The 25775-nt window shown below is 40.3% G+C and overlaps 2 protein-coding genes and 1 long non-coding RNA gene across 9 annotated transcripts in view; 2 read left to right on the top strand and 1 right to left on the bottom strand.

Annotated features, from left to right (window-relative positions):
* Positions 1-53: 53 nt before the first annotated feature.
* LOC121193015 lies at positions 54-24825 on the bottom strand. The gene is made up of 6 exons (XR_005895257.1): positions 24709-24825; positions 24370-24619; positions 13829-13889; positions 11894-11969; positions 3022-3136; positions 54-403 (listed from the first exon to the last, which is right to left on the bottom strand). It is a non-coding gene; the product is annotated as an uncharacterized LOC121193015 (long non-coding RNA).
* Positions 3023-12424, top strand: LOC121193012 (cysteine-rich secretory protein LCCL domain-containing 1-like). 4 transcript variants are annotated; one of them, XM_041055106.1, is made up of 14 exons: positions 3023-3289; positions 7227-7345; positions 8871-9003; positions 9284-9399; positions 9558-9658; positions 9795-9962; positions 10071-10131; positions 10244-10310; positions 10505-10635; positions 10747-10790; positions 10896-10968; positions 11462-11531; positions 11907-12040; positions 12262-12424. In XM_041055106.1, the coding sequence occupies exons 1-14, from the start codon at positions 3023-3025 to the stop codon at positions 12311-12313; spliced, it is 1536 nt and encodes a 511-aa protein (XP_040911040.1). In that variant the 3' UTR covers positions 12314-12424. The 4 variants fall into 4 exon arrangements, with proteins under 4 accessions (XP_040911040.1, XP_040911042.1, XP_040911043.1 ...); XM_041055108.1 differs by having other exon boundaries at positions 3074-3289; positions 9558-9668; positions 9811-9962; XM_041055109.1 differs by having other exon boundaries at positions 3101-3289; positions 9558-9662; positions 9811-9962.
* The window catches only part of LOC121193009 (solute carrier family 12 member 7-like), a 28792-nt gene continuing 27546 nt past the window's right edge, over positions 24530-25775 (top strand). For all 4 annotated transcript variants that reach the window (XM_041055103.1, XM_041055101.1, XM_041055100.1 and 1 more), the window contains exon 1: positions 24530-24677. In XM_041055103.1, the coding sequence (XP_040911037.1) occupies positions 24530-24677 (148 nt within the window). The remainder of the gene's footprint in view (positions 24678-25775) is intronic.

Raw genomic sequence — 25775 nt, 5'->3', positions numbered from 1 at the left:
GAAGAAATAGTCCAGCAACATCTCCCTGTAACACCACAAATAATCCATTACACAGTATTGTATGTGTATATATGAGTATGGATTAAACAAGTGAAGTAAACAAATGAGATAAATGAAATACTTCAGCTTTTCAAACACACGTCCCAGTTTCAGCCTTACTTCCTAGATGTCTTGTCAGCTTCAAATCAACAAAACACATTTGTTGTGTAACATACCAGAGATATAAACGCACATAGAATGGATGTTTGCTCTTCTCCTGAGAGAGTCTTAATCGGGTCACCGATGCTTGGATGGCTTGGTCGAGGCTGAAGCTGTTTTTGACTGAAAATATTTACTGCATCCAAGAGGGGGCAGCACATGCTTGTAGAATCATCACCGAAGCTGAAAATATCCTTGGATCACACTGTACAGTGGGATAAGGATTGAAACAGGAGTCTGCATTATAAGGCTGTCCTAACTCAAATTATTATCATTACCATTAATACCAGTTTTACAAATAACAACTATACTGTATAAAACAAGAATAATCACCATCACCCATCACAGCTGCAGGCTGCCTCTCACCGGGCAGAACCAGGAACACTGCTAATGCCTCTTATTCCCCCATGATGTCTACACTTAGTAAGGTGTTGCTGACAGCAAATTATGTTATTTTTTTATGACAGCTGAATGAAATAAATGTCATATTCACAGACATTTTTAACTTTCTGTCACTGGGAAATCAGAAAGTAGAAACTAGGCAGAATGTAGATTCACAAGAGGAAATTACAACTGAAACAATGCAGTAGATTATGAAGAAGAATAACTGATAAATATTCTGATAATTGATTGATCTGTTCCTTTAATGTCATTTTCAAGTGAAACATTCCCATTTAATATTATTTTCTCACTTGAGAGGATTTGCTGCCTTGCAAACAGCCTGTTTGCAAGGATTATGCTGTGGCTGGTTGTATACATGTTTCATTGTTTTGTTTTTGTTTGTTTGTTTTTTATGTTTCCCTTAACTTTGCCTTTTTACCTAAATGACAGTTAAAAAGAAACTACCTTCTTTGTTCAGATGAACAGTCAGAAAAGAGCACCTTGGAGCAGAGGAAGCAGAGAGAGAGAGGGGGAGAACATGAGTATACACACACACACACACACACACACACACACACATCCAACCCGCAAACTTTCACAACTGTTCTAGTGTATGCAAAGGCAGATGAATCAGTGCTTTGTGGTCATGTAGCAGGGGAATACTGGCCACCCTGATGGCTGCTGCTGCTGCTGCTGCTGCTGCTGCTGCTGTTGCCATTCTCACACACAGGGATGAAAAAACTGATGTGGTCTCAGACAAGTTCAGCCCTCAAAGAAATGGAATACATCACTCACACATGCTCATGAATGGGATGTTTGATGCAGTTGTGCCAAGGGTATAAATAATTGTTCCAATATAATTGCTATTTTTCTACTATTTTTGCAAGGACATTGTACAAATATGGCACTTCCTGTAGGACATATAGAGTGAATGACTACAGAAAGATGTCACAATTACAAAATGTAATTCTAATTGTGTTTCATTTGGGAGCCACATATGGTCTCATAGTTCCATGGACAGTTGTACTGTAAAGACCAAAGTCTATGGCCTGTTTTAAACTACCAGTTATTAGTTTTGACCTGTGTCTTCCTGTCAAATAAAAAAAAAAAGTTGGAAACGGCAAAATGTGTAGTGTTTGTAACAGGAGTGGGCTGCTCTCATAACATCCACAAGTTTACCTTCACGTCACCTCTGAGTGCGATCAGGTGCCTCCTCAAATAGATCAGCCCAGGAGCTCTAACAGATCCCTGCCGGCCCGTGCGTGTTTTAGGTGGAGGGGGTGCGGTTAGGGGGGGCAGCGGGGAGGATTTTGTGTAGGCGTGGTCCGCTGCGTTGCGCGTTGCTAAGCGCAAATTTGGCATATAAGCGCAAAATGAGCAGCAGTCCCACGCAGCCAGCAGCGCACTGTGGGACCTGAGGAATTCAACAGGTACCTATAGACATTTCTGAGCTCTCCGTCCTGCAGCATGGATGTACAGTCTGAAAGAGAACCGACTGCCTGCGCTTATTATGTGTGATAGATGGAATTAATTGGATTGGAAAATTGTCGCTCTGCAATAATCTCAAGGCGTTTTGGCATCTGGAATATTGCACCTGGGAGGTATTTTGAGCAGTTTGGCGGAATCTGAAGGTAAACTTGCACCATTATCATGTCTATCCAATAAAAATTATTTAGTGTGTGTGTTTGTGGTGCTCACAAGCGAGAATATAGCAGCCCTATTCTATCTTTTGTTTTTCATTTATTTCTATAAGTATTCCTGTGGTATCCCTAAAATATATTTACGTGTTTGTTTTCCATAGTTTTAGTGTAAAAAATATATCTTGAGTATTTTAGTTCTTGAAGGGCCCATTAAAAGAAAATATCAAGTTAATGGTTCTGTATACAGATTAAAATGCTGCAAGCCTCCCTGCAGTGCATGTTAGCACATACAGAACACTAACTCGCGCATGCGCGCTACGTCCCGTGCTCTATAACATAACGTGTGAAAACCCAGTTTACACTAGTCCCACTGTATGCAATGATGCAGTGACCTGCAGATGCACTCAGGCTGCTGAAAGCTGTATTAGACTTACTGTTTGAAGTGAAGCCCCCTATAATTAAAGCATTATTGAGCAAAGACAGAGGACAGATTCAGGGTCCCTTTGGGCTCGTCTTTTTAGAGATGCTCTGATGTAGGTAAGCTCTCTAAGAAGGGAGAAGATTAATATGCAATTTGATGTAAATACTAAAGTTAAGCTTTCATTTGCAGTCCATGTTTTTTTTTTTAATCAACAAAGACCCCCCCAAAAAAGATGCATGCTCTCACCTGCAGCAAGTAACAATAGTGCAACAATAGTCTGAAGCAGAAATTCAGACTCAAGCTACTCTACATCAATATACATTCTCTCTGTTTTGCAGACAACAAAAAGTATTCTTCATTCTGTAGCAGTATTTTACCCACCATGAAGAGTCCTCTCCCTGTACTGAGCTGGGTTAGAGCGGCGAGCTTGTTCCTGTGCTTGACCCAGACCGTCCTGGCCATGGTCCTCACCAACTCCACAAGTCTCGAGTCCATCCTGGACAAGTACAGGGACAAGGATGAGGAGTGGTGGAAGGCGAGGCCGAGAGGGAAGAGGGCCATCAGCGAGGGAGACATGCACCTCATTCTGGACCTGCACAACAAGCTGCGTGGTCAGGTCCACCCCCCTGCTTCCAACATGGAGTACATGGTTAGTGCTGAGGACAGGTGCTGACTGTCATATATTGTAGATAAATATTCAGTATAGTATGACAGCTTATCATTCAAAAGAATTAAACCTAAACCCATTTAATTAAAATAACATTTCTGTTATTGAGACAGTCAGAGAGTCTGAATTAAATTCCTGGAGATTTAAACTGATGCAAAATCAGGTCATTTGAATTCACTCTTTGCTAAACCCCCGTCCAATCAGATTTCAGCAGTTGTAACATGGCAGGTTTGTTGCTTTGTTTTTAAATCATTTTAAACACACTCAATCGGTGAGTATGGAGCTTTAGGAAAAGCAATTCTTTTTGGGGGTGATTTTTCAGTGTTTACCAAAAAAAAAAAAACACACACAAGCAAAAATAAAACTGTTTTTTGTTTTTAAAAAAATCCTGTTCGCAACTAGCTCCTCCACTTTGTTGTGTTTCCTCACTGTGTGGAAACATAAAGAAATCAATGTTTTGTCAGCTAGCCATCTGATACAAACTGGCAGACCCATCAAGGACCCACTGAAAGAATTTTGACTGGTAAATCTATTGGTGTTACCAGCTGCATATGGGTCACACCAGAACATGGAGCTTGATAGTAAGAGGTTGGGGCTTAGTAAATGGTCAGTTGTGAATAATCTGAATCAGGACAGTGTGTCCTTGTTGTGACTGCATGAATATATGTGTGTGTGTGTGTGTGTGTGTGTGTGTGTATATATATATATATATATATATATATATATATATATATATATATATATATATATATATATATATATATATATATATATATATATATATATATATCTCAAAAGAATAGATTTGGCACAGAGTTCATAACAAATGAGCCTGGCCAAACCAGGGAGGTTTGACACTATGTTCACCAGTGTTTCTGAGAGCAAAGCACTTATGTAACTCTACCAGTGTAGCTATGTCAGCTAAAGACAGCAGAGAAGGGAAGACAGAGAAAATGGGATCTACCAGCCAAAGCCATCGTCTGACTAGCTCCTGCCTCCTGCTTGCCCGGCCCTGCTGACCCTGGCCCAGATCCAGCTTTCACCCCCACAGTGTTGTCCTGTCCTCTACCTCAACCATCCTGCCCTCCCTCCCTTCCTGCCCTGCGTCTCCTTACTCTATCACTCCATTTCTCCTCCTGCTGGCTCTTTTTCTCCCTGCCTAGTTCTTTTTGCCTTCTTGATCTTCAGCCTCACAAGCTTTCCCTCAGGTTTTTCTTCACCCTGCTCCACTTTCACTCTCTCTCCCTTCACCTCCTCTCTCCCCATCCATCGCAGGGCACTCAAACCCTGGCCGAGGCCAATGTTATCTTTCATTTGATCCTCCACGCATCTCATTTTGGGTGCCACAGCGGTGAATCTATTTCAAACATGTCGAGCCCTGTCGTTTGAAGTGCGTGGAACGGTAGTGTAAATGTATGTTATGTACACTAATCCAGTGTTTCTTTAGCAAGGGATACTATTACTGATGATAATGATGTGGTACGGCAGGGACTGATGAGGGCCAAGTATTTGGTTTTCAGATTGCAGGATCTGGAGGCCAAAGGGGGCTGCACTTCACTGCAGCTTTGATTCCTTAATTTCATACAAAAGCCATTCAGCAAATGCCTGTAGAGCACTGTTGCGTCCGTTAATCTAAAGCACGTCATTTCTTGCCCAGCAGGTCTTCCTGAGAAGTAGAGACCTCTTTGAAGGTTCCCAAAATCACAACCACTTTCTTTACTGTATTTTAAATGAATTACAAGCACTTATGTGAAGCATTTTCCATACTTTGAATTACAAAAACAATGGGTACTTGTTTTCCTCCTCAATATTTTTCTTTGCAAAGTACTACCTTGAGCACGCCTCCTAAATCTACTGCTGTAAGAATGCTCATCTTGTACTTAGCTCTGTAGCAGAGGTGGTCCTGGCAGATGGCTGGAAACAAGTCTGTATTTTGGGAACTTAATGCTCTTTGGAATGCAAAAGGAGATTGGTAGTTGTTACCGTGACCTTTCTCCAAAGGCTGGTGGGCAGTCCATCTTCCCCTCTACTGGATAATTGAGGGTGAAGAATAACAAGAACACGGAGAGAGTAATGAGCTGGCAGAGATCATTAGTATCTGCAGCAGATTGTTTGCAGTGAAAGCTTTGTAATGAACGAATAAAAAAAAAGGGAGCACGAGGGAAAAGTGTGATTCCTGCGTACTTTTTCACCTTCGCTCACCTGTCATTTGCTGTGTAAAGTAGAAGTGCTTGTCAGATTGTCAGTTTCAGAAAGTTATTGTCAGACACAGCTCCCCCTAGTTTCAGAAAAGTGCAGTGCAGCTGCCATCGTGCTATAAGATGTTGGGCCGTTTTTGATAACTGATAAGCCCTCAAATTGTTTGATCTGTTACCCCGTAAACCTCTTGCATTATTTTAATACAGTGTTGGGTTTGCTTCAAACGCCCAGTAAAGATCACTTTTGTGTCAACTGAAACCCACACAACAGATGAAATAGCATGTTTTGGATGTTTTCAAAGTTTCCTTCCAGTTTCCTTCTTCCATAGCCTAATGGTAACAGAACTGGCTCAACCCTTTGGCAATCATGCTTTATCTTTCAACTGGGGACAAAAAAACAAAGAATAATCAAATGTTGAATGATAAGAAAAATCTGCCTCACAACTACTATATAACATAATGGTCATGGAAAAACACAATATTAAGTGGCAAACATGCAGGCCTCAGTGTTGGCATCTCAGTCACAGCTGGATTGGTGCCGAACTAAAGAGTCAAAATATCCCTTCTCCAACCAGGCCTGAACAGCAAGCTGCACCACAGTGAATGGAAAACAGTGTAACACTAACACAGTGTGTTAGCCTTAGCAAACATATGGAACACATTATGGTGGTCAATCAGAGCAGTTACAACTCCACACTTAAGCATTATCCTATTAGTTTTGACGTGTGATAGCCGTAATGCAACTAAACAGTATGCCATCAGCAGAGCACACTGCACCCATTCTTTTGCCTCCCCAACAGTAAATTAAGTTTACTGTAACATTTGAATTGCTTAGTCCTATACCTATGGGTCTGTTTTGTTCAAAACAAGACGTGTGTGAATAGTTTTCAGGTATCTGGACTTTAAATGACTTCAGTTTGGTCAAGTTTCTACTGTAAAGATGGCATCAACCCCCCAAACAGAGACTCTCTGTGTTGGAAGCTTTTTTTTCCTGTAAGATTTTTCTCTCTCGCTTGTTTTATGAGACCAAAACTTACTGGAAACAAGGTATCAGACAACCACATAGAATAGTAGCACAAAGCTGCAAGTTGCTGTGGTGGTGGTGATACCTCTCTGTTTCCCTTCTCTCTCATATATGTGTCTGTGTGTAAGAGTGGATGTGTGTGTTTAATAGGAGAGGCCTAGTTTTGACTATACTGCGTTAAATTTGCAAGAGGCATGCACACAACCACAGTACTTTAAAGTAAAGAGCAGGTTCATCTTTCAGGTTTACTTTGCCTCAAGTATGTATGGTTACTCTCAGATTCGTTTCAGTGGAATTTCTGGTAGTTTAGTTTCTTCAAAGAGAATGATGAGATACCTGAACAAATGTAATGAGTAGCAATTAAAACCACAACTATGGTAAGTGGCCACGTTCCAGAGTAGAGTTTCAGGTCGGCAAACATCTGTCGTAGGCAAAGCTGCTCTGGACTCAGAGCCTCTAACCAAGAGTTCTAGTGAAAACCAAACATTATACTTTAGCTGCCAGCTGAAAAAAAAAAAAAAGCTCTTTACACTCGCTGACCCTCAGAGTTGACCCTCCAGAACCAAATAACTTTTAACCAGATCCCATGTGTTGTTCTCTCTCTCTCTTTCTCTCTCTCTCTCTGTGTGTGTGTGTGTGTGTGTGTGTGTGTGTGTGTGTGTGTGTGTGTGTGTGTGTGTGTTTGCGCACTCCCCAGGTATGGGATTACGAGTTAGAGAGGAGCGCAGAGCACTGGGCACATACCTGCCGATGGGAACATGGACCGAGCCACATGTTGACCCAAATAGGCCAAAACCTTGGAGCGCACTGGGGCAGGTGTGTATGTACAAATATTAGACAAGTGGAGGGTAGTGTCTCAGTTCAGTTGTTTTATCCAGCAGTTTTCTTTGAAGTACGTTTTCATCTGAGACCATTTTCCTAAACCTCATAGATCAGAATGGTCATATTCTGTTGTTTTTTGTCTAAATGTAGAGTACCATTAGCAGTTTGTGTACATTTAAAGCTGTAATCAGTGCTTTAACTTAGCATATTGATTTGGTTTACCAAGCAGCAACTTTATTCTTTTGAATCAATCTCACTGCTGCCGGTGACATTATTTCCAGAAACAGCAGGCAGCTGTTTTAAGCAGTAGAAAATCTCTGATAAACTGACTGTACAATTAAGCTGGCAGTTAGCTGGTCATCATACTGTAGTGGAGCATTTAGCAGCTGAAAGGCTCCTCTGAAACTCACTAATGTGTAATCTTTAATCACTGCTGAAATGCTGAAAGCTAAGAAATAGTCCAGCACACCCACTTAGAAAACTGCGAACTGTCATTTTCATACTTCAGTTTTTTTTACACATTAAAAAAATGACAGATGATAGGTTTGAAAAAAGTCCATACATATTCATTCATATCGTAAAATGTGATACAACAGCATTTGCAACGCGGTGCATTACAAAAATAAAACAAAAGGAGGCAGTGACACACAAGACAAATGGGCAATGGGAAATATGACATCCCCCACTTACACAGACCAGTCTGCTGTGTGTAGTATTGTATGGGGTTTCTTTGTAGCAGTCTGATGTTACTTGCAGGTTTTAATAAAAGTAAACATGGCAGCCAGTCATGCACTGTGTCATTGCACTCTTACTCTGAACTTCTCAGATCAGAGACTGCAGATTTATCAACATGTGTCCTGCTGCCTTCAGATGGCTGCTGGGATTTAATAAACTGAAGGGGAAGCTTTTTGCATATATACACACAGATAAGAGTCACCGAGCGGACTGACTTACTGACGTTCCTGCTTTAAACACAACAAACCTTTTTTTTAAATGCCAGTTTAAATTCCTCTGCTGACTGGGGAGTGATTAGTTAAAATGGTTCATTTATGTTTTGAGCATTATTCCGTCATTGCTGCACATTTGGCCCATGCACTTAGTTTGCTCTTGTTGATAAAATCACTAAAGTGGCAGCAGATTGACGTGCGTCTCAGACCAAAATCTAAGACACATTTTCTGCTAAAATACCAACAGCTCCTTTTGCACCGCCTCATTTGAATGAACCACCCACGTCTTTTCCTCTGTCCTCCCCCGTGTGCACCATGCACTCTGCGCTTGGCACCAGGATATCACACAGATGCGCAAAGTGGATTTGAAGGTTGAGAACTGACCGAACTGTGCTGCTTGCTCTGGCTGTCACACCATCACCATCATGTGTCTCTAATTTAAACCAAACTGTTGTTTTCATTTACTGTGATTAATTAGACATGACATGTCTCCAGTATATTTATGACCTTATACTTTTTGGTGATACAATTAAAATATACATAGATATAACACCTTTCTTTTGTCCCTCCAGGGACCGCCCCCCTACCTATCACGTCCAGGCCTGGTACGATGAGGTGAGATACTACAGCTATCCCTACTCCCAGGAGTGTAACCCACACTGCCCATTCAGATGTTCAGGACCTGTATGCACCCACTACACTCAGGTAAAAAGACTTTTGTATTTACATTTACTTTTAAGGATAAACAATGTCTGTTCACTAATACTGACTTTGCTTGCCTATAAATTGTGGTGCATAAATAAAATTATTTTCTCTCTTAGAAGTTACAAAAATGTGTATTTCTCTTTATTACTTATTATTCAAAATAATGTAAAATCATACTGTACACAGATAGTTAACATTAACATGTGATGACTTCTGGAAATTCAGCTGCAAGATCCATCAAATGTGACAGGACCACTGGATGCTTTACTTTCCATTTCAGTTGGTGTGGGCAACTAGTAATCGTATTGGGTGCGCCATCAACGTATGTTACAACATGAACGTGTGGGGAATGATCTGGGCCAAAGCTGTCTATCTGGTCTGCAACTACTCTCCACCGTAAGTTTTGACTTGCTTCAATCAGCTGCGACACCACTTCCTCAAAAACACAGATGTCATCAGTGAAACATAAATGTGGTCACTTTTTTATTTGAATAGCAGCTAAAAGTTCTGCCTTTTAGACTGTGTCAATCTCCATGTTGTGATTGTTTTTTCAGGGGGAACTGGTGGGGTCATGCTCCATATAAATATGGAACTCCCTGCTCTGCCTGTCCAGCCAGCTACGCTGGAGGCTGCAGGGACAACCTCTGCTACAAAGGTGAGTTTAGGTCAGACTTGTGGTTTTCTGCCACATTCTCAGCCTCAACTCCTTAATTTACTTTGCACCGTAACAAAATTGTCAGAGATACTAGTAGTAACGAACAATCAGGCTAACGTGGTACCTGTCTTTTCAGATGGGGGTGTGGACAGGCGTCCACCCCCTGAGATTGAGGAGACTAATTACATTGAACCAGAACCCGAACCAGCGAGGGACAGGGAGCCCCAACCCAGGGCCCAGTCACCAGACCCCACACCCAGTGACAACCAAGAGAGAAACCAGGTTGTCAGCACAGAGCAGATGTGTAAGGAGTGCTCCCGTGATACTACATCTCTGAGTGGAACAATTAGGAATGTGTACATTATCAGCAAATATAAAATGTGCTTGTGAAAAGCTCCTGTTTTTATTTTAGGCCAACAGGTCGACTGTGAGACTAAGCTGAGAGATCAGTGCAAGGGAACAACCTGTAACAGGTAAATGCTGATGAACATACTGACACAGAAACTGATGAAATTATTCTACAGTATATACAAGTGTTATTTGTTGTCTCACTTTGTCTCACTCTACTGGTGTTCCTGTCTATAGATATGAGTGTCCACCTGGCTGCCTTGATAGGCCGGGAAAAGTAGTTGGGACTGGATATTATGACATGGTAAATGATCACTAACAACAGCTATGTGTTTATTATGCTGAATGTTACACTACATGATTATACTGAGAGCCTAGAAAATAAGCTACTGTGTTTAGAATGGTGACAGAATACAGCTATTTATGTTCACATTTGTATTTACTGAAAAATTCCCACCTTGCTGTACGTTAACATTCCTGTCCTTGTCTTTACTGCAGCAATCCAGTGTGTGTGGAGCTGGGTTACACTCAGGTGTTATTGACAATGATGGAGGATGGCTAGATGTGACCAGACTGGGCAGAAAACAACAATTCACCAAATCATACAAGAATGGTATCCAATCAATTGGGTATGAATCTGTCTCTGTATTTAGTTTTGATTAAAAAGTGTTTAGTTAATACAGTCTGGATGTACAGTATATTTACTCTCTATCTCTTTATCTCTTTCTTTAATTTCACAGGAAAAACAGAAGTGCAAATTCCTTCAAAGTAGAGTCAGTGCCTGGTAAGGCACACACAGTCACTTCTCACTATAAAGATACAGATGCAATGTTATCCATATACAGAAGCACTTTAAAATCATTTTTGATTTGCCTTTTTTTTCTCCCAGTCAAAGCAGTAAGATGTGATACCACCGTGGCCCTTTTCTGCCCTTTCAAGAAACCTGTACGACACTGTCCCAGGTAACATTCTGCTTTAAATGTACTCATGTAGAACATCTCACAGTTTGAATTAAACCACAATGAGCCAACTCAGTGACTCACCATCATTTTAAGAAGCGAGCTATTAGGCCCGTGCGACCTTCCAAAAGTAGCAATACTTTCATATGCTTTCATAAGCTAAGCTGCCATTAGCTTCCCTGCTAATCTTTCAACATCACTGAAGGAGGAACATTTGCATTTCAGATTTTTTTATTTGCCATGTGTATATTTGAAGTTCTACCCTGACAAAGGTTATCTGCTTTGTAATTTATAGTTCTGTTTTATTTACAGTCCAACAATCTGTGGTTCTTTAAAACACGCACGCTTTCAAAGCAGCTCTATAATATGCTTATATCCAAGATAACCGCTTTGAAAGTCTGATTTGATTAATATCCTCAGTATGAACACATTTTAGTTCCAGTGTATCCAATGAAAATATCTCTTGACCTAACCTGAGCTCTGTGTTCTGTTTCAGGCTGTATTGTCCCAGGGACTGTTTGCGTGACAGTCGAGCCCGAGTCATTGGCACCAAGTATTACTCAGATGTGAGTTTGAGCATTATTGTCCTAAGCTGACCATTACAAGCAAGACTCTTCTACCTGCACTAACAACATTAATTATGGTTCTGTCCCACACCACTGAGCAAGCATTCATAATACCATGGATTGTAGCCTAAGGTCTTTATTACTGCTGAAAAAAAGCAAAATTAGGTTTGGAGATTCAATCAGTGATGGTACCACTATACTGAAACACATATAACAACCCACTGTCACAAAGTCAACCTCTTCTCTGAGTGTTATGTCACTACGAGTAGAGGGACTATTTGAATTTTAATGGTTTTATGACAATGATAAATGTTGGTAGTAGTCACCACCTACAGTGCAGCACCATGTTAACATGTACTGACCTGTTTCATCCAGAAATCCAGTATCTGCAGAACGGCCATTCACGCTGGAGTGATCCAGAATGAGTCCGGAGGTTACCTTGATGTGATGCCAGTAGACAAAAGGAGACAGTACAGTGGCAGTCATCAGAATGGCATCACCTCAGAAAGGTATATACAGTTAATATTACAGTAAATATGTGGCTAATTTAATGGATTCAAGAGATGTAGGGTGTTATATTATGATGAAAATATAATAATTTATAATTTAATTTAGTAAATTTTATTTGAACCATTTGAGTTCAAATTATTAAAAAAAAATGTGTGATGGCTCTGTAAATTATCCCTGCACACACCACATTTCTCTTTTCTCTTCGCTCTTCATCTTCCAGCCTACTGAACCCGACAGGAGGAAAAGCCTTCAGAGTGTTTGCAGTCATCTGAAAAACCACTCTCAAAGGGCAGAGTACCGTAAAACATGTCCACTTCACATCCATCAAACCCTCTCATTATCATCTTACAACCTGTAATTACATCCATTCCTTACAGTAAATAATTCAGCTTTTTCAGCCTCTGACACTAAAAGTGTAACACAACTTTTAAGTTTGGTCATGATTCCAAAAATAGCTCAGCAAAGGATGTTTGGTGAATGATGAGCTCAGATATCTTTTGCCTCATGTCTTTCTAAAACTGGCTGTAATAACCACATTGGGCCGCTATGAATCTTTTGCTGTCATGATATCATGACATCATGTTTTTGAACACATAAACTTGAGTATGCTGTACGCCACCAGATTTTGCACCACTCCAGGTGCCTCCAATGATTTCATTTTGTGGAGGTTTTTAGAGAGGGGAAAACCAGACAAATAAATTAATTATATTTGATGAGTAAGTATAGGTACAGAATTAAACAGATCCATCAATATGAATAAATTAATACCAGCTTATTTAATATATGTTTCACTCTCCCCTCAGCAATCAGCCTCCCCTTCAACAAGCAGGATTTATTTTCCATCCGCAGAAATGATAATTTTACTTAAATAGGATTATTTTTATGGGTGTGATCTGATTTATTTCATTTTCAATATAGAAAATCATTAATTTCCCCTTGAGTATACAAACTACTGAGGCTTTAGACTGTCCCATATTCCTGAGTGGACATTTGTATTCTCTCTTTACGCATCAAATCACTACTCTGATGTCAAGGCAGTTTTCCATTTAATTGGTTCTGGATTATTTGGGCTAGTTTTTAAAACAACCTCTGCATTTTACAATAATGCAGAGATTTATCCAAAAAAAAAAAAAAAAATGCAGCAATAACACTGAACCACTACTGTTTTTAACATTTATGGGAATTAATTTTATTCAACTTCTAATGTAGAAACCATGTGTATACCCAACCATTTTGTGGCACAGGACATTGATCTAAGATGAAACCCCAGATTATGTTCTCTGCCTGCATGTGGACAACTCCATGCTAACAGTTTAAACAGTTTCCTTGTACATTATCCTTGTATGGAAGCCACAGTACAGTTAAGGTAAATAATAGTGCAGGACCTGTATTTGTTGATATTGTACTTCAGTGGTTCCTATTCCTAACAAAATTGCAATTGATCAAAATACCAAAAACCAACTGACATGCAGTCTTTGTGGGTCTGCTTAGCCTGGTTGGTAATCCAGACCTGTAAGGGGTTTACTACTTCTTGAAATGGCACAGAACGCTGGTAATGGACATAAATCACGTGCTGCAGAAACGTCCATTATTAAGTTAAATGACTGTTCACAGAGTTAGTTACTGTTCTCACGTGGCACATATGCAGTTTAAATTAAATCAGTATCAGACTTGATAGTGTGTTAGTGTTAACGTTACCTTTTTGAGCTGGTTGAAACTGCTGTTTAACTTTTTAAAGTTTCCATCTGACTTATTTAAAATGACAAACTGTGTAAAGGGAGACTTACCTAATAACCTGATGGCCGTGTGTCCCAGACCAAAAGTCAGCATGTTCACCAGGTGATGATCCTTGCAGAAGAAAAAAATGGAAAATTAAACTATAGAATTGTACTAGTCCTACTAGTGCAGTGCCAGTGCAAAACAGGCTTGTATTGTCATTAATAGTTCAACATTCAGTCCTCCAATCATCATTTCCACATCACTGCTGCGTTATAAAAAAGAATAATAGACTCTATTTATCAGATACCTGGGCCACAAATTAAAAAGAATTGCTGTGACACATACACTAATTTGCCAGTTAATGAGTAGAACCAAGACCAAACTAATGCAGTGTAATACAGCAGCCCTGCAATAAACCCTCCCTCCGTAATGTTCAGTTTTTATTGAATCGGTTTCAAGAGGGTGATGATTTATTTTAATGGTCACTTTAGAGGCTGTAATGTGTGGTTCTACTGAACTTTACTGGGTTGTACTGAGAGGTGTTCCTAATATGTTTTATCTTGAATTCATGAGTGGACAAAATATTAGGAACACCTCTCAGAGAAATAAACAGTAAGATATTCCTTTATTTACAGTTACATGACAAGGAACATGTAAGATAAGGCTGTTATTTCATTTTAACGCTACCCTGTCTGGTTGCTTAGCTTACATACAGAACTTAACTTTACATTTCGGATTTTCTAACAGTATATGTAAGCGTTTTCAGTTTTAGCCCCATTCCCCCATTTTCCCCACTCTCATCCATTTCTTACACTTCTGCCCTCATGTTTTTAATTTTGGGAAGTATTTTGGAAAGATTGGACACTCGCTGATCAGGGGAGGTGTTTAGCGAGAGGCTGATTCCTGGGGAAACTTTTCTGGTATGCCCACTCACTATCTAGCAGCAGCATGTGTGTGAGGAATGTGGGTTTGATTAATGTCCTGGTAATTTGTGTACAGAATTATGTCACACATTTGCTTAAGTATTAAATTTGATTAAATATGAAGATAAATCTTTCACAAAATAAGAAGCATTTTATTTTATGTATTTAATTCCTTAATTAAGTCTGGTTTGGGTCTCACTATACCCTCCCTTTTCGTCACAGCGGTTTTATGCAGTAAACAACAACAATGCAGGCAGTAGAATACAGTTTGTATATTTCTGTACATAATAATGTTGTAAATAATGCTGAATGCTATGTATGTATATGAAATGCTAGCTACTGTTGCCTTTTTTCATTTATAACAGCCACACACATCAAACAAGCCAAAAATAGTTGATGGTGAAACAGCTTCTGCTCTCAAAAACATATATTTATTACTCAAGCTTTTAATGTATTAAAGGACAAATTTCACCATATTCATATGTTTGTAAATATTGTGTATGTAACATATTGTCTGATTTTATACTGCATTTCCCAGCTTTTGTTTATAAATTTATATAAATGGACCCTGGCTGGCCAGGAACATGCATGGCAGAACCATCATTAAAATACTTTGAGACAAAATTCAGTTTTGTTGTTGTTGTTGTTATTTCTTGTTGTATTAAAAAGTCTGTCATAAAATCAAGAAACTATACACTCCTCCTTGGGATTAATGTTTCAGAAACTACTAAATCTGAATTCTGCTACCCCCAGGTTACAGGCCTGACTCTGCTCCTCAGTTTACATTTGCTTACATTACACTTGTTTTCAGTTTTCTTTTGCAGACATATGGTTTAGAGGCCACACTATTTTAATATCAGTCACCACATCTTCCAGATGGCCTGAGGAATCTGGGCATTAACATTTCAACAATGTCTCAAATTCAACTTTCAAGTAAAATTTCTTTCTAGAAAGTTGTGGCTGTTTCCAGGAACTGTGGGGAACACAGAGGAAGAGAAATCTGCTTGTTTCAGGTCCAGGGAGCAGATCTTATCTCCCTGCTGGCTTTGCATACTTAAAGTAAAGGGCAAAAGTTGTCAGTGCATTCGAAACAATCGATGACATTACAGTTTACTAACTGAACTAAACACATTAACTATTCATATCCTGTCAATACACCATTAGATTTCATTTTTATTAATGCTGAATCCAGAAAATCCAAAATAACGCCTTCAGGAGTTCTAGGGATAAAGAAGCCTTAGCTTTACAGCATTTGTTCCTGTCTTCTTTTATATCTTTTCCATTCCCGTTCAACAAGGTTCAATCTCCACTCTCTGAGTTAACTGATTTTGAAGTGCTCAGACTCACTCACTCTGCCAGTGGCTGGATAAACAAAGGCCAACTTTGTGTTTTGTTTATCTAAATCTCTCAACTTCCCAGGATGCATTTCCGCTCCTTCCTCTGGACGGGCACAGATGTGGTGAGGCGCCAGCTGAAAAGTCCCCATCAGTCACCTCTTAACACACACTAAGAACCACACACACACAGAGGTGTACACATGAACATGGAGACACCCATTAATATAAGACAGACACACTAAGACACACTCACTGTTACTTTGAGGAATGTTTAAATGAAGTAGACTGGGTTTGACAGGGCTTGAAATTGTACATAAAAAGTCATTTCTTCCATATGCTTTGCTAAGCTTTGACCATTTTCATGCTAAAAAATCACAGTCAAGTGAAAATTTCCAGTATTGGTTAATATTTAGTAGCCTGTCTAATATAAAGAGACATGTCTCTTAAGTGGACAAAACCCATATTCTTGAATGTATGTAACATAAAGCAGCTATGAGCCAAGATCATATAGCTACCTGGGTTTGGGCCAGGTCTCCTTGAGAAAAGAGTCAAGCATCGCAGCTCTGTCAAAATTCACAGGGCTCTGGTGCAGAGGCGGCCATTGGCACAGGACTTCCATGAACTCCTCCGGTCAGTTAGTGAGCCCGTCCGTCAGAACATGGTCAGTCAGCCACCGTGCCAGTCAAATAGCAGTGTATTCAAACATTAAAAGCCGACAGGCGGCACTCCATCAGCATGAAACTCAGTTTGTGAGTCACGGCTCCATCAGTCAGACTGGGGTTTCATCTTGTCTGGTCAGACAAATAGCCACCCCTTTAGCCAAACTGTCCAGAGCAGGAGAAAAGCAGGCTTTTCAGTCCCTTTACCAGACTGTCAATCAAACAAGGGCTTTGCTTCTCAGGATTTTAGTTTCTCACCTAAAGGAATAGTTCAGTGTTTTAAGTTACATGTTGATTTGCTTTTGCTGAGCTTTAGATTAAAAAAATTGATATCACTCTCACATCTGCACTTCAAGATAAACACTTGATGGCCAGTTCCATTTAACCACTGCAGAAGGAAGCGGCACAATAACATGACATAATTAAAAAGGCTCCAGTCAAATCTCAAGCGATTAAAACTGGTCCAAAATGCACATAAAAACAGGCAGATTGAAACACATTTAGTGTACATGAGTACAGTGAAAGGAAGGAAGGGGAGTGGAGACTTCAGGCCAGCGGGTGCAAGGAGTGGATGATGACAATGCTGTGCCAACTTAAGACAAACAGTGCTAACTCTGCTAACACAGCTGGTACGACCAGAGGCAGACCAGGGGGACCCTATGTGGCTGGGCTTGGAGAGCAGCTGGTCAGAGCCTTCAAGTCACAAAGAATGATCATTTTACCATGAAAAAAAAAGTGACTGTTTCACAAACTGCTGTGACAAATTGAAACACATTAGTTTGAAAGTCCAGCTGAGTGTCATGAAAAAATGGAAAATTTGTGTCCATGAACATGAATCAATAGATTAAATTTTAAATCTTTTCACAAACTACAGTAAGAGTGTGTTGGTAAGTTTGCAGTATCTACAGTGGCCCAGGTGCACAGCTAGGAATTCTGGGCCCCCTGACAAGAAAGGAAACTTGACCCCTTGACCTTGATGTGCACAGTATAACCTGGCATCTTTGAGAGGGCCCCCACCGAGTTCAGGGACGCACTCTTCCCTCTTTGAGCCACACTTCTCAGCAAGCCACTGCATACGTTGAATGCTGCAGTAGATTTGCATCAGGGCCAAAGCCTTCAAAATGTTCACTCTCAAACCAAACTAAACTGAGTCACCCTACTTTGCGTCTATAATTTGCACTTGCAGTCATAACTGTCATCTCATGATTCTTTAAATAATGCTAGTTACAGGCCTAGAACACTTATTCCATAACATTTAGCTGTAAAGGAAAGTATGAGTCTTTTCATAGGCGATGAATAAATAGTCATGCCTGGTATTTGTGTAAGTCTAACAACACACTGCTGTGTTGCCAGTTTTAGCGATAAAACCTTTTTGATTGTGTGTGTTGGTCAGAAAAGTACAGAAACGTCAAATGAACGTAGCAATTTTGAGGGTTTTTGAGATATGTTTGAAATCTGGACACAGCTGGCCATGCCTGAAACACACCGGTGTGCGTGCATATACGTGTGTGTGTTTATGTATGAATACACCTCCGCTGCTGGACATGTAGTTTTTCATGTGTCCGGCATGTGTAGAAATGAGGCACTTTCTAAATGTAACCCGTGCAATCACTCTCATGCTTTATAGCCGTCCCCTCAGGCGGTTAACTCCTGGGTGGACACACACCGTGCATGTGGGCTAACAATCACTGCAGACAGGATGAGAATCAATGTCTGTGTGTGTGTGTATGTGTGTGTGTGTGTGCGCTGGTGTTTGAGTGTGTGGTTGGACTTCCTCCTCTCAGCCCTCCGCCACTCATAGATTTAGACGTTGTTATTATTTTAACATAGTTAGCAGCTGTGTTTTGGTGGCGAAACATGGTAATCATCTCTCCATTGCTGGGTTTTCTGTCGGTTGAGGAGTATTTATAACTGTGGGCTCCTTCACTCTACTTTCTCATGACACAACGCAGAGGCTTCTCAAAGTCACAGAATCATATTTGGTTAATCCAAGGTCCATTTGATCTAATAAAATTATGTGGAATTACTCATTCTGTTAGTTCAACTAAAAATACTGTGTGTTAAAAAGAAATCACTGGTTTTGTTGAAAGGAAATAATAAGTAAAAGAAAAAAAAAGACACTAGTTATGACTTGACATTGTGTGCTGGTACCAAACGAAATGCTGTATTTACGAATTTGAGGGAACAGCTTTACGCTTTGGAACACACGTTAATTTATTTTCTTAACATCAGTTAGATGACACACTCAGGTCTGTTCACTAAGGCTGCGTTCACATCGTATGTGTAGAAATGGGAAACAATTTGTGAGTTTTCTTCTCATGAAGATGTGTGTATGATCACAGTGCTGGTTGTGCGAGAACTAAAATACTGTGCACTGACTATATAGCACCATAGCTGTTGGGTTTAATTATGCTGAATGACAGTCTTTGGCTGATGTGACTTTTCCAGTTGTAATTACAACATGGAAGTTGACATAAACGCTGTTTACAACTTGTGATCTGATGCAGTGGGAATATGGTAGAAATTTGAAGCTACAGCTGGACGTATGTGGAAGCACTTGTGATTATGCATAAAAAAAACAAAAAAAACACTTGATGTTTTCATTTTTGCACCTACAGGTGGTACTAGTAGGAAACAAGGTTGCTGCCAATGCTCTGCCCATTCTGCCAGAAAGTGAGTGGGTGATGACAGGCGACAGAAATATATCTGAGCCAGATATCTCACTCAGTCGTACTGTTTCTAAACTCCCTTCACAAACACTTCTGTTGGACCGTGACCAGTAAAGCTTGACAGTTCAAAGCAGGTAATCGGCACATCTTATCTCTTGGTCGGCACAATTTTCCAGTATTGCTTGTCTTGCTTAAAACCACAACTACCTGGCTCCTGTTTTTGTGCCCTCCTGCACAAAAGCCCTTACATTCACCCACCAGATTCTAGATTCCCTTTTTTTTTGCTCTTCTGGAGGTAGCAGTTCACCTACTTTTGTATACTCCTTATACTCTGCCTTCTTTATTTCTCATTTTCAGCCTATAGATTTAATCTGCCTCCATCTTTCATTCACTTTGCCAGCAGCCTCTATCTTTTCACCTTTATTTCTTCTACACTTCTCAGGGACAGTATGAGACTGGAAGAGTGGTCTTTGCATCTTTTACTACTCCACTAGTTTTTATTGAAAACAAAATTTGAAGCCTTATTTTTGCAGCTCAAGCCCATTTTGAGGATGGTGACTTTTGGCTATGCCATAGCTCCGCACCTCCCACACACACACACACAGATCACAAACTCAAATTATGGCCTTGGCATTGCTCCCTCTCCTCCTGTTTTGTTGGTAACCCACATGCAGACCTCCAGTGCCAGCAGAGTGTGGCAGAGGGTCATAGTTCCCCACAGTCCCACAAGATTCACAGACTTTCTTCTTACCCCTACTGATGCCCCCCCCCCCCCCCCACACACACACACAACCACCCCCCAACCCCCCTCCCCCCCCAAACCCCCATAGAATCCCTGTCAAAATTTTCCGCTTGTACCAAAAATAGTTGTCCAACTGCTGGCCACGCTCGCCTGGTGCCCTCCTGTCGCTTACGGCAGGCTGAATACACACACCGACGATGTAACTATTTTCATCTTAATAGTTATGAAATTCATTAATTTGTTGTTTTGGGGTTGTTTTTTTTTCACAGGTACAGTATGTGTATGTGAGAGGGAGAGAGAGTTTAAGAGAGTGGGATATGAAAATAAATGAAAATATACTGGGTGCTCTGGGCATTGCTGCATGTAGAGTGGGCATGTCCCAAAAAAAGACGAGGGATGGGGACAATGTAGGCACTGTAAATGATCTTCAGTGCTATACAGTGTACTGCTTCACCAAAGTACCCAATTTATAATTAAATGAAAATTTTTAAATAAGGATTATATACCCACACTGATGTCTTCACAGCACTGTTCACAAATACTACATACTTAAAAACGTTCGCACAAAGAGGCTCAGTAACTAAAACTAAAACTTCCTGTATCGGCTAAAAAGATTAAACTTTAATGAAATTACAGCCTATAAATGTTGCATGAACAAAGAACAAAGGCTATGCAACTTTCAGTGAGACTAATAAATGTGGCTCAGTTTTTACAGCTGTGGTTGACTGATCTGTGTGTGCGTGTCATTGTTGTTCTTAACCAAAAGACATTAAAAAAGATTATATTTGTGAAAAAAATTATTTTCAATGTGATTATTTAATCTAATGGACTGTTTTCTATGACGGTGCAGAACCTAACATTTACAAAGAACCCTTAGGGTTCTTGGGGAACTGTTATGGGTGCCATATATCTTGGTACATATATGTACCAAGATATACAACCCATGGAAGTTCAATATGACGCTTGTTGGAGCCTCCAATTCATGCAATGATCAAGAGGCAATCTCAGCAGAACACTGCAGTCTCTCTTTATCCAGTAGGGCACTTTAATTTATTGAAGTTGTATTCTCATATCAGATGATTTCACAAATTAAGAAACTGAAGCCAATGCACTGACTGAATAAAAAGTGCGCCCCAGCCCAGATAAACATAACACAAGTCCTTCTGCCCTGATATTGCGTTTTTTGGTCTGACAGCACAGTGCAGGCAGTTGAAATTTATCCCCCGTGTGATGACATGAGAGGTCGGCCAAACCCTCCAGTATGTTTGCGCAGCTACCTGGTTTCAAGAGGGGGAGTCAGTAAACAGGTAAAAATGCTACAAATAGAATCTAGCCACTTAAGAATATAGTCTTGAGGGAGGGCAGCCTGTTCCCGGGTCTGCGTCAGCACTGACCTTTTTGCTGTTTGCTAAAGGGATTTGATTTCACCTCTACCTCTCTCGCTTTCACTTTTTTTTTCAACATTCACACTTAAGCCGTCTGACGAGGACAAAATGGCAGTTTTGTCCAGGAAGGAGAAGCTGTGGTAGTTCAGTCATGGGACAAGTGATATCACACCAACGAAAAGCTGATTCCAGCAAGGAAATGTTTGGCATTTTTATACAGCGTGGTTGGAGGTTTTACATTGTGGACGTCTATGAGCAAGCAGACATACTTGTAAATATTTTTGCATTCACAAACACACATTTCATAGTGAGGTCAGGGCTGGCACAAAATATGCAGACGTGCAGACACTTATTACAAGTCCTTAAACTTGTATTTCTGCTCATTACTATCCCCTGCTGTGAACTATTGCTAAAAGCTATTTGCAGTCACACCCTCCCCCCCACCCCGCCCCCCTAAGCTGATTGCTAGCAAGCTCTCTCTCTCTCTCTCTCTCTCTCTCTCTCTCTCTCTCTCTCTATACATATATACATAAATATATATCCTTTCCTGTGAGCTGAACATTGACCTAACATAGCTTCAGTGTCTACTTAAACGTCAATGTTTAACCTACAGCACCCTCTGCTGGCATTACATGGGCAGACCTCTCTTGGTGCTCTTGGGATGTGAATTGAAAAACAAACAAAAAACTAAACTAAACTAAACAAAACAAAATGCATTAATAATTTTTTTTAACTCTTAAGAATTGGATTATATTAAGATCCATAACAATATGAGTAACTAAAAATACTTACTTTGTTATTTGTAAATACTTTGTGTATTTTTTATGTTATTTTTATCCTTTATCCTTATTCACCATTTCCTGTGCAAACACTAAGTATTTTTTTGTGGTATCCAGTGTGGCTTTTGAGGTTGGGAGTTTTGAAATATAGGCCTGGGAATTAACACAGTCTTCAATGAAAACATCTGGCCAACAACATCTGGACACGCCATGTGTCAAACATGGAGATGGCTGCTTCAATCCAGTTTTTCTAGATGAAAGTGCTGAACTGAATTTCGTTTAACTTAGTTCAAGATACAGTTTTAAACTCTGTCTCACTTCTTGAGTCACACAAGTAGAGAAACAGACAAAAACACCACAGACAGTTACTGGTGTAGCAAAAGTAAGAACACACACCCTCACATGCACACAGAGTGAGTGAACATCAATTACTGTAAATATGCTGCAGTGTGACCTGGTGACTAGTTTAGAAATACATGGTTTTGAGTTTACACTAACAAAGAAGCAAAATGGCAAAAACTGCTGCAAAAAAAAAAGGCAAAAAAAAAAAGGAAAGGAAAGAAAATGGAAAAAAACACGGTAATGTCTGATACAACTGTCATCTTTCAGCGCTTTCAAATATTTTTGCTGATTAAATAATTTCATTTTGGGTAGCTTCCTTTAGGAACTTACTTTACAACTTTACAACCCTGAACCAAAACACAGCATTTTAAAAATTAAGTAATCATGTAGCATTTCCAGGCGGTTTAGCTATTTATCTAATACGAAGCTAAGCTACAGTAATATAAACTAAGCTGAGCTAAGTTTATATAAAAGTTGCAGCAGAAATGTCTATTTCAAACGTTTGTTCTATTTGCCATTGCGTTAAGTGAAAAGCATTACAATGTAAAAGTACATAAGCTCACTACAGAGTCATTAGGGCATGTACATGTCGTTGCATGTTGGAACAATTTTATGTTGTGTGGAATTCACATGATTTCCCGTGCTGTCACAATTCTACGAACCAGCTTAAACTAAAAAAAGAAAAACAAGACTCATAACAAAAGAGCACTTCCTTTGTGAACCACCCTGCTATTCTTTAACAATCATATTACTATACAACTGCACTGCACTGTGTCCAACAGAAGCACTGCAGAAACAATGGCAACTGATGAGGACCGCTCAGCTGATACAGGCAATAATACACATTCACACTGAACAGCACTCGCTCTCTATTACTTGCACAACTGTATATCCTCCTAAAGGAAGCTAACAGTTCATCAAGATAAATGTCCCTGCTGCTTAAGAAACCCCTGCATAAGAGTGCCAATAAAATAATCATTCCCACAAACTGAAAACAATCCTTGTTTACTTGTGTCCATTGTTATTCAAAGATCAATCCTTTCCCCCTGTGACTGTCTATTGTAATCTATGCTGGTGCTCAGAATACAGAGGAAAGGTAGTGACCAAGGTTTTCAAGGTGTTTCCTTTGCTGGCACAATACATGTAAGCAAAAGAGTGTGTGATGCCATTCTCTGCAGAACATCGGGACTTCACCGCTACCCATAATGCACTGTGGGAATGGGTAACACCCATTTTGTTTACCTGGAGCAAACCAGAGGCGGAAACTACCACTCTGAAGGGAGATGAGGAAACATAACCAAAGCCAAATGAACAGAGGAGAAAAGAAGACATTGTTGTGTTTGTTAAATAAGAGCCTGTTCATTCTTTTTTAGTCAGCGTGGATTTTAGAGGCATTTTGGATTCTTTTTTTTTAGATACTTTGGAGTTTGTTTGCCTGCCTTTTGGCAATACAAAGGTGTGAGTGAGAGAAGAGGGACGGTCAGAGAAGAGGGAGGAGCTGCAGGGGTTTCCATGTATGGACTACAGCTCTGTTCATATGGTAAACAGAGGGTCACATGGGGCAATTGTCTTGAAGCAGTGGGGAAAAAAGGGAGGGAAAGGAAAAAGGAGAGAGAGTGAGGAGATACACTGAAGGACTTTGGCCTGCCTCATGTGCGGGAGGCGGCACTTTCACCCTGCGTTTAGAGCCCACTGGATCACATTACAAAAAGAAAGGAAACAACAGATTTGAAGTGAGTGCCATGTTGTAGTCAAACTCAATCTTTAGCTTACCTCACGGGGGCCCTAATAGGGCTCTATTTCTTTCATTTGACTCCCTCTAGACACTTTTTTCCTTTTCCCCGTGGGAGTGAAAGTTCAGCAGCTAGTGTCATCCCACTTGTCGTCACTGGAGACCTCTTCATACTTTCTTACGGGGAAGTGAAGATCCAAGATGCCCACCAACTTCACTGTAGTGCCAGTGGGGGATGTAGAGGATGGCAGCAACAGCGTGGGCACAGCTGGAGCCAGCAAACCTGTTAGTCTGGGCAAAATTTTTGGAGAGGAAGACAATGAGGACAACTTACAAGGACCTCACTCAGGTAGGAATACACTGTGAGACAAAATACGTACGTGGCTCTCCAGGGATGCCTGTATGCTCAGGGAGGTCAGTTTTTAACACCGTCTTATTTCTGTTCGGGTCCATGGGGGAGCTGGAGCCTATCCCAGCATGCACTGGGATAAAACTAAGGATTAAGGTGTAAGTTTGATATGCGTCATCGTAAAATTGAACGTGTACAACCGGAAACACGACACAGATACGTGTTATGGCAGGCACATGCTTTACACAACACACGAACACGAGTTTTTAAGAGAGACACCGTTCTAGCTAGGACTTGCAGGGCAGCTTGTTTAGTGTGGTGGGGAGGAGGGCATGTGTGTGGCTGTTACTTATCTCAGTGCAGCCCTGATTGATGGTTGGCCTTTTGGCTTCATCGTGGCTGTAGAGGCCTTAAAGTTTTCAAGCTGCCAAAAAATACCTTTTAAGATTGATTACCCTCCAAAATTTTGCAAACAGCACATCAGCTAATACCTAGAGAGAACTGTAGATACTGCACACACATGCTGATCACAGAATAGAAGAAACAAAGTGATCTGCCAGTCTACTATGACAGGTATAGAAAAGAGAGTAAAGATCTTACTAGTCAAGTATTAACAAGCAGTAAATCAGTATGGTCTGTGTTCAGACAGCTTCAATATGAGTTTATTACCTACAGGAATGTTGCAGGCCAGATGCTCGGCTCCAGTGATGAGACATACATAGATATGCATCTACCAATATTATGATAAACACTTCTGGGAAGTGTAGTTGTTTCAAAAAATATTCATGGCTCAATATAATTGTTAGCTATGATGAGTATGAGGATGTAGTGTCTTCCTTTATCTGATCCTCTGCCTGTGTCTATGTGTTTTGGAGGGTTAAATTGCCTAAGGGGTTGTGTTTGCTGTTACCTTTAGGCAGACTGACGTGCTTTAGCATCTGACACAATCCCACAGAATGCAGTGTGTTCATGTGCCAAGTGGCTCCACCCTTCCACGCTGTAAATACCACATGGTTCTGGCTAAGACCGAGCATCAGTCCTACAAACTTAAAGAGCTATATATTTTGATGAGACAGTTCCTGCAAAGCAGGAAGCTAT

Source organism: Toxotes jaculatrix, chromosome 14 (assembly GCF_017976425.1).
Source record: "Toxotes jaculatrix isolate fToxJac2 chromosome 14, fToxJac2.pri, whole genome shotgun sequence".
Classification (NCBI taxonomy): Eukaryota; Metazoa; Chordata; class Actinopteri; family Toxotidae; genus Toxotes; species Toxotes jaculatrix.
Note: the sequence above shows the minus strand (reverse complement) of the source record. Positions and strands in the feature narration are given on the sequence as shown.

Coding starts and splice junctions, on each gene's coding strand:
- LOC121193012 (XM_041055106.1), top strand. CDS start 3,023: ATGAAGAGTCCTCTCCCTGTACTGAGCTGGGTTAGAGCGGCGAGCTTG. Junction 10,969..11,461: donor CCTGTACGACACTGTCCCAG/GTAACATTCTGC, acceptor GTTCTGTTTCAG/GCTGTATTGTCCCAGGGACT. Junction 11,532..11,906: donor GCACCAAGTATTACTCAGAT/GTGAGTTTGAGC, acceptor TGTTTCATCCAG/AAATCCAGTATCTGCAGAAC.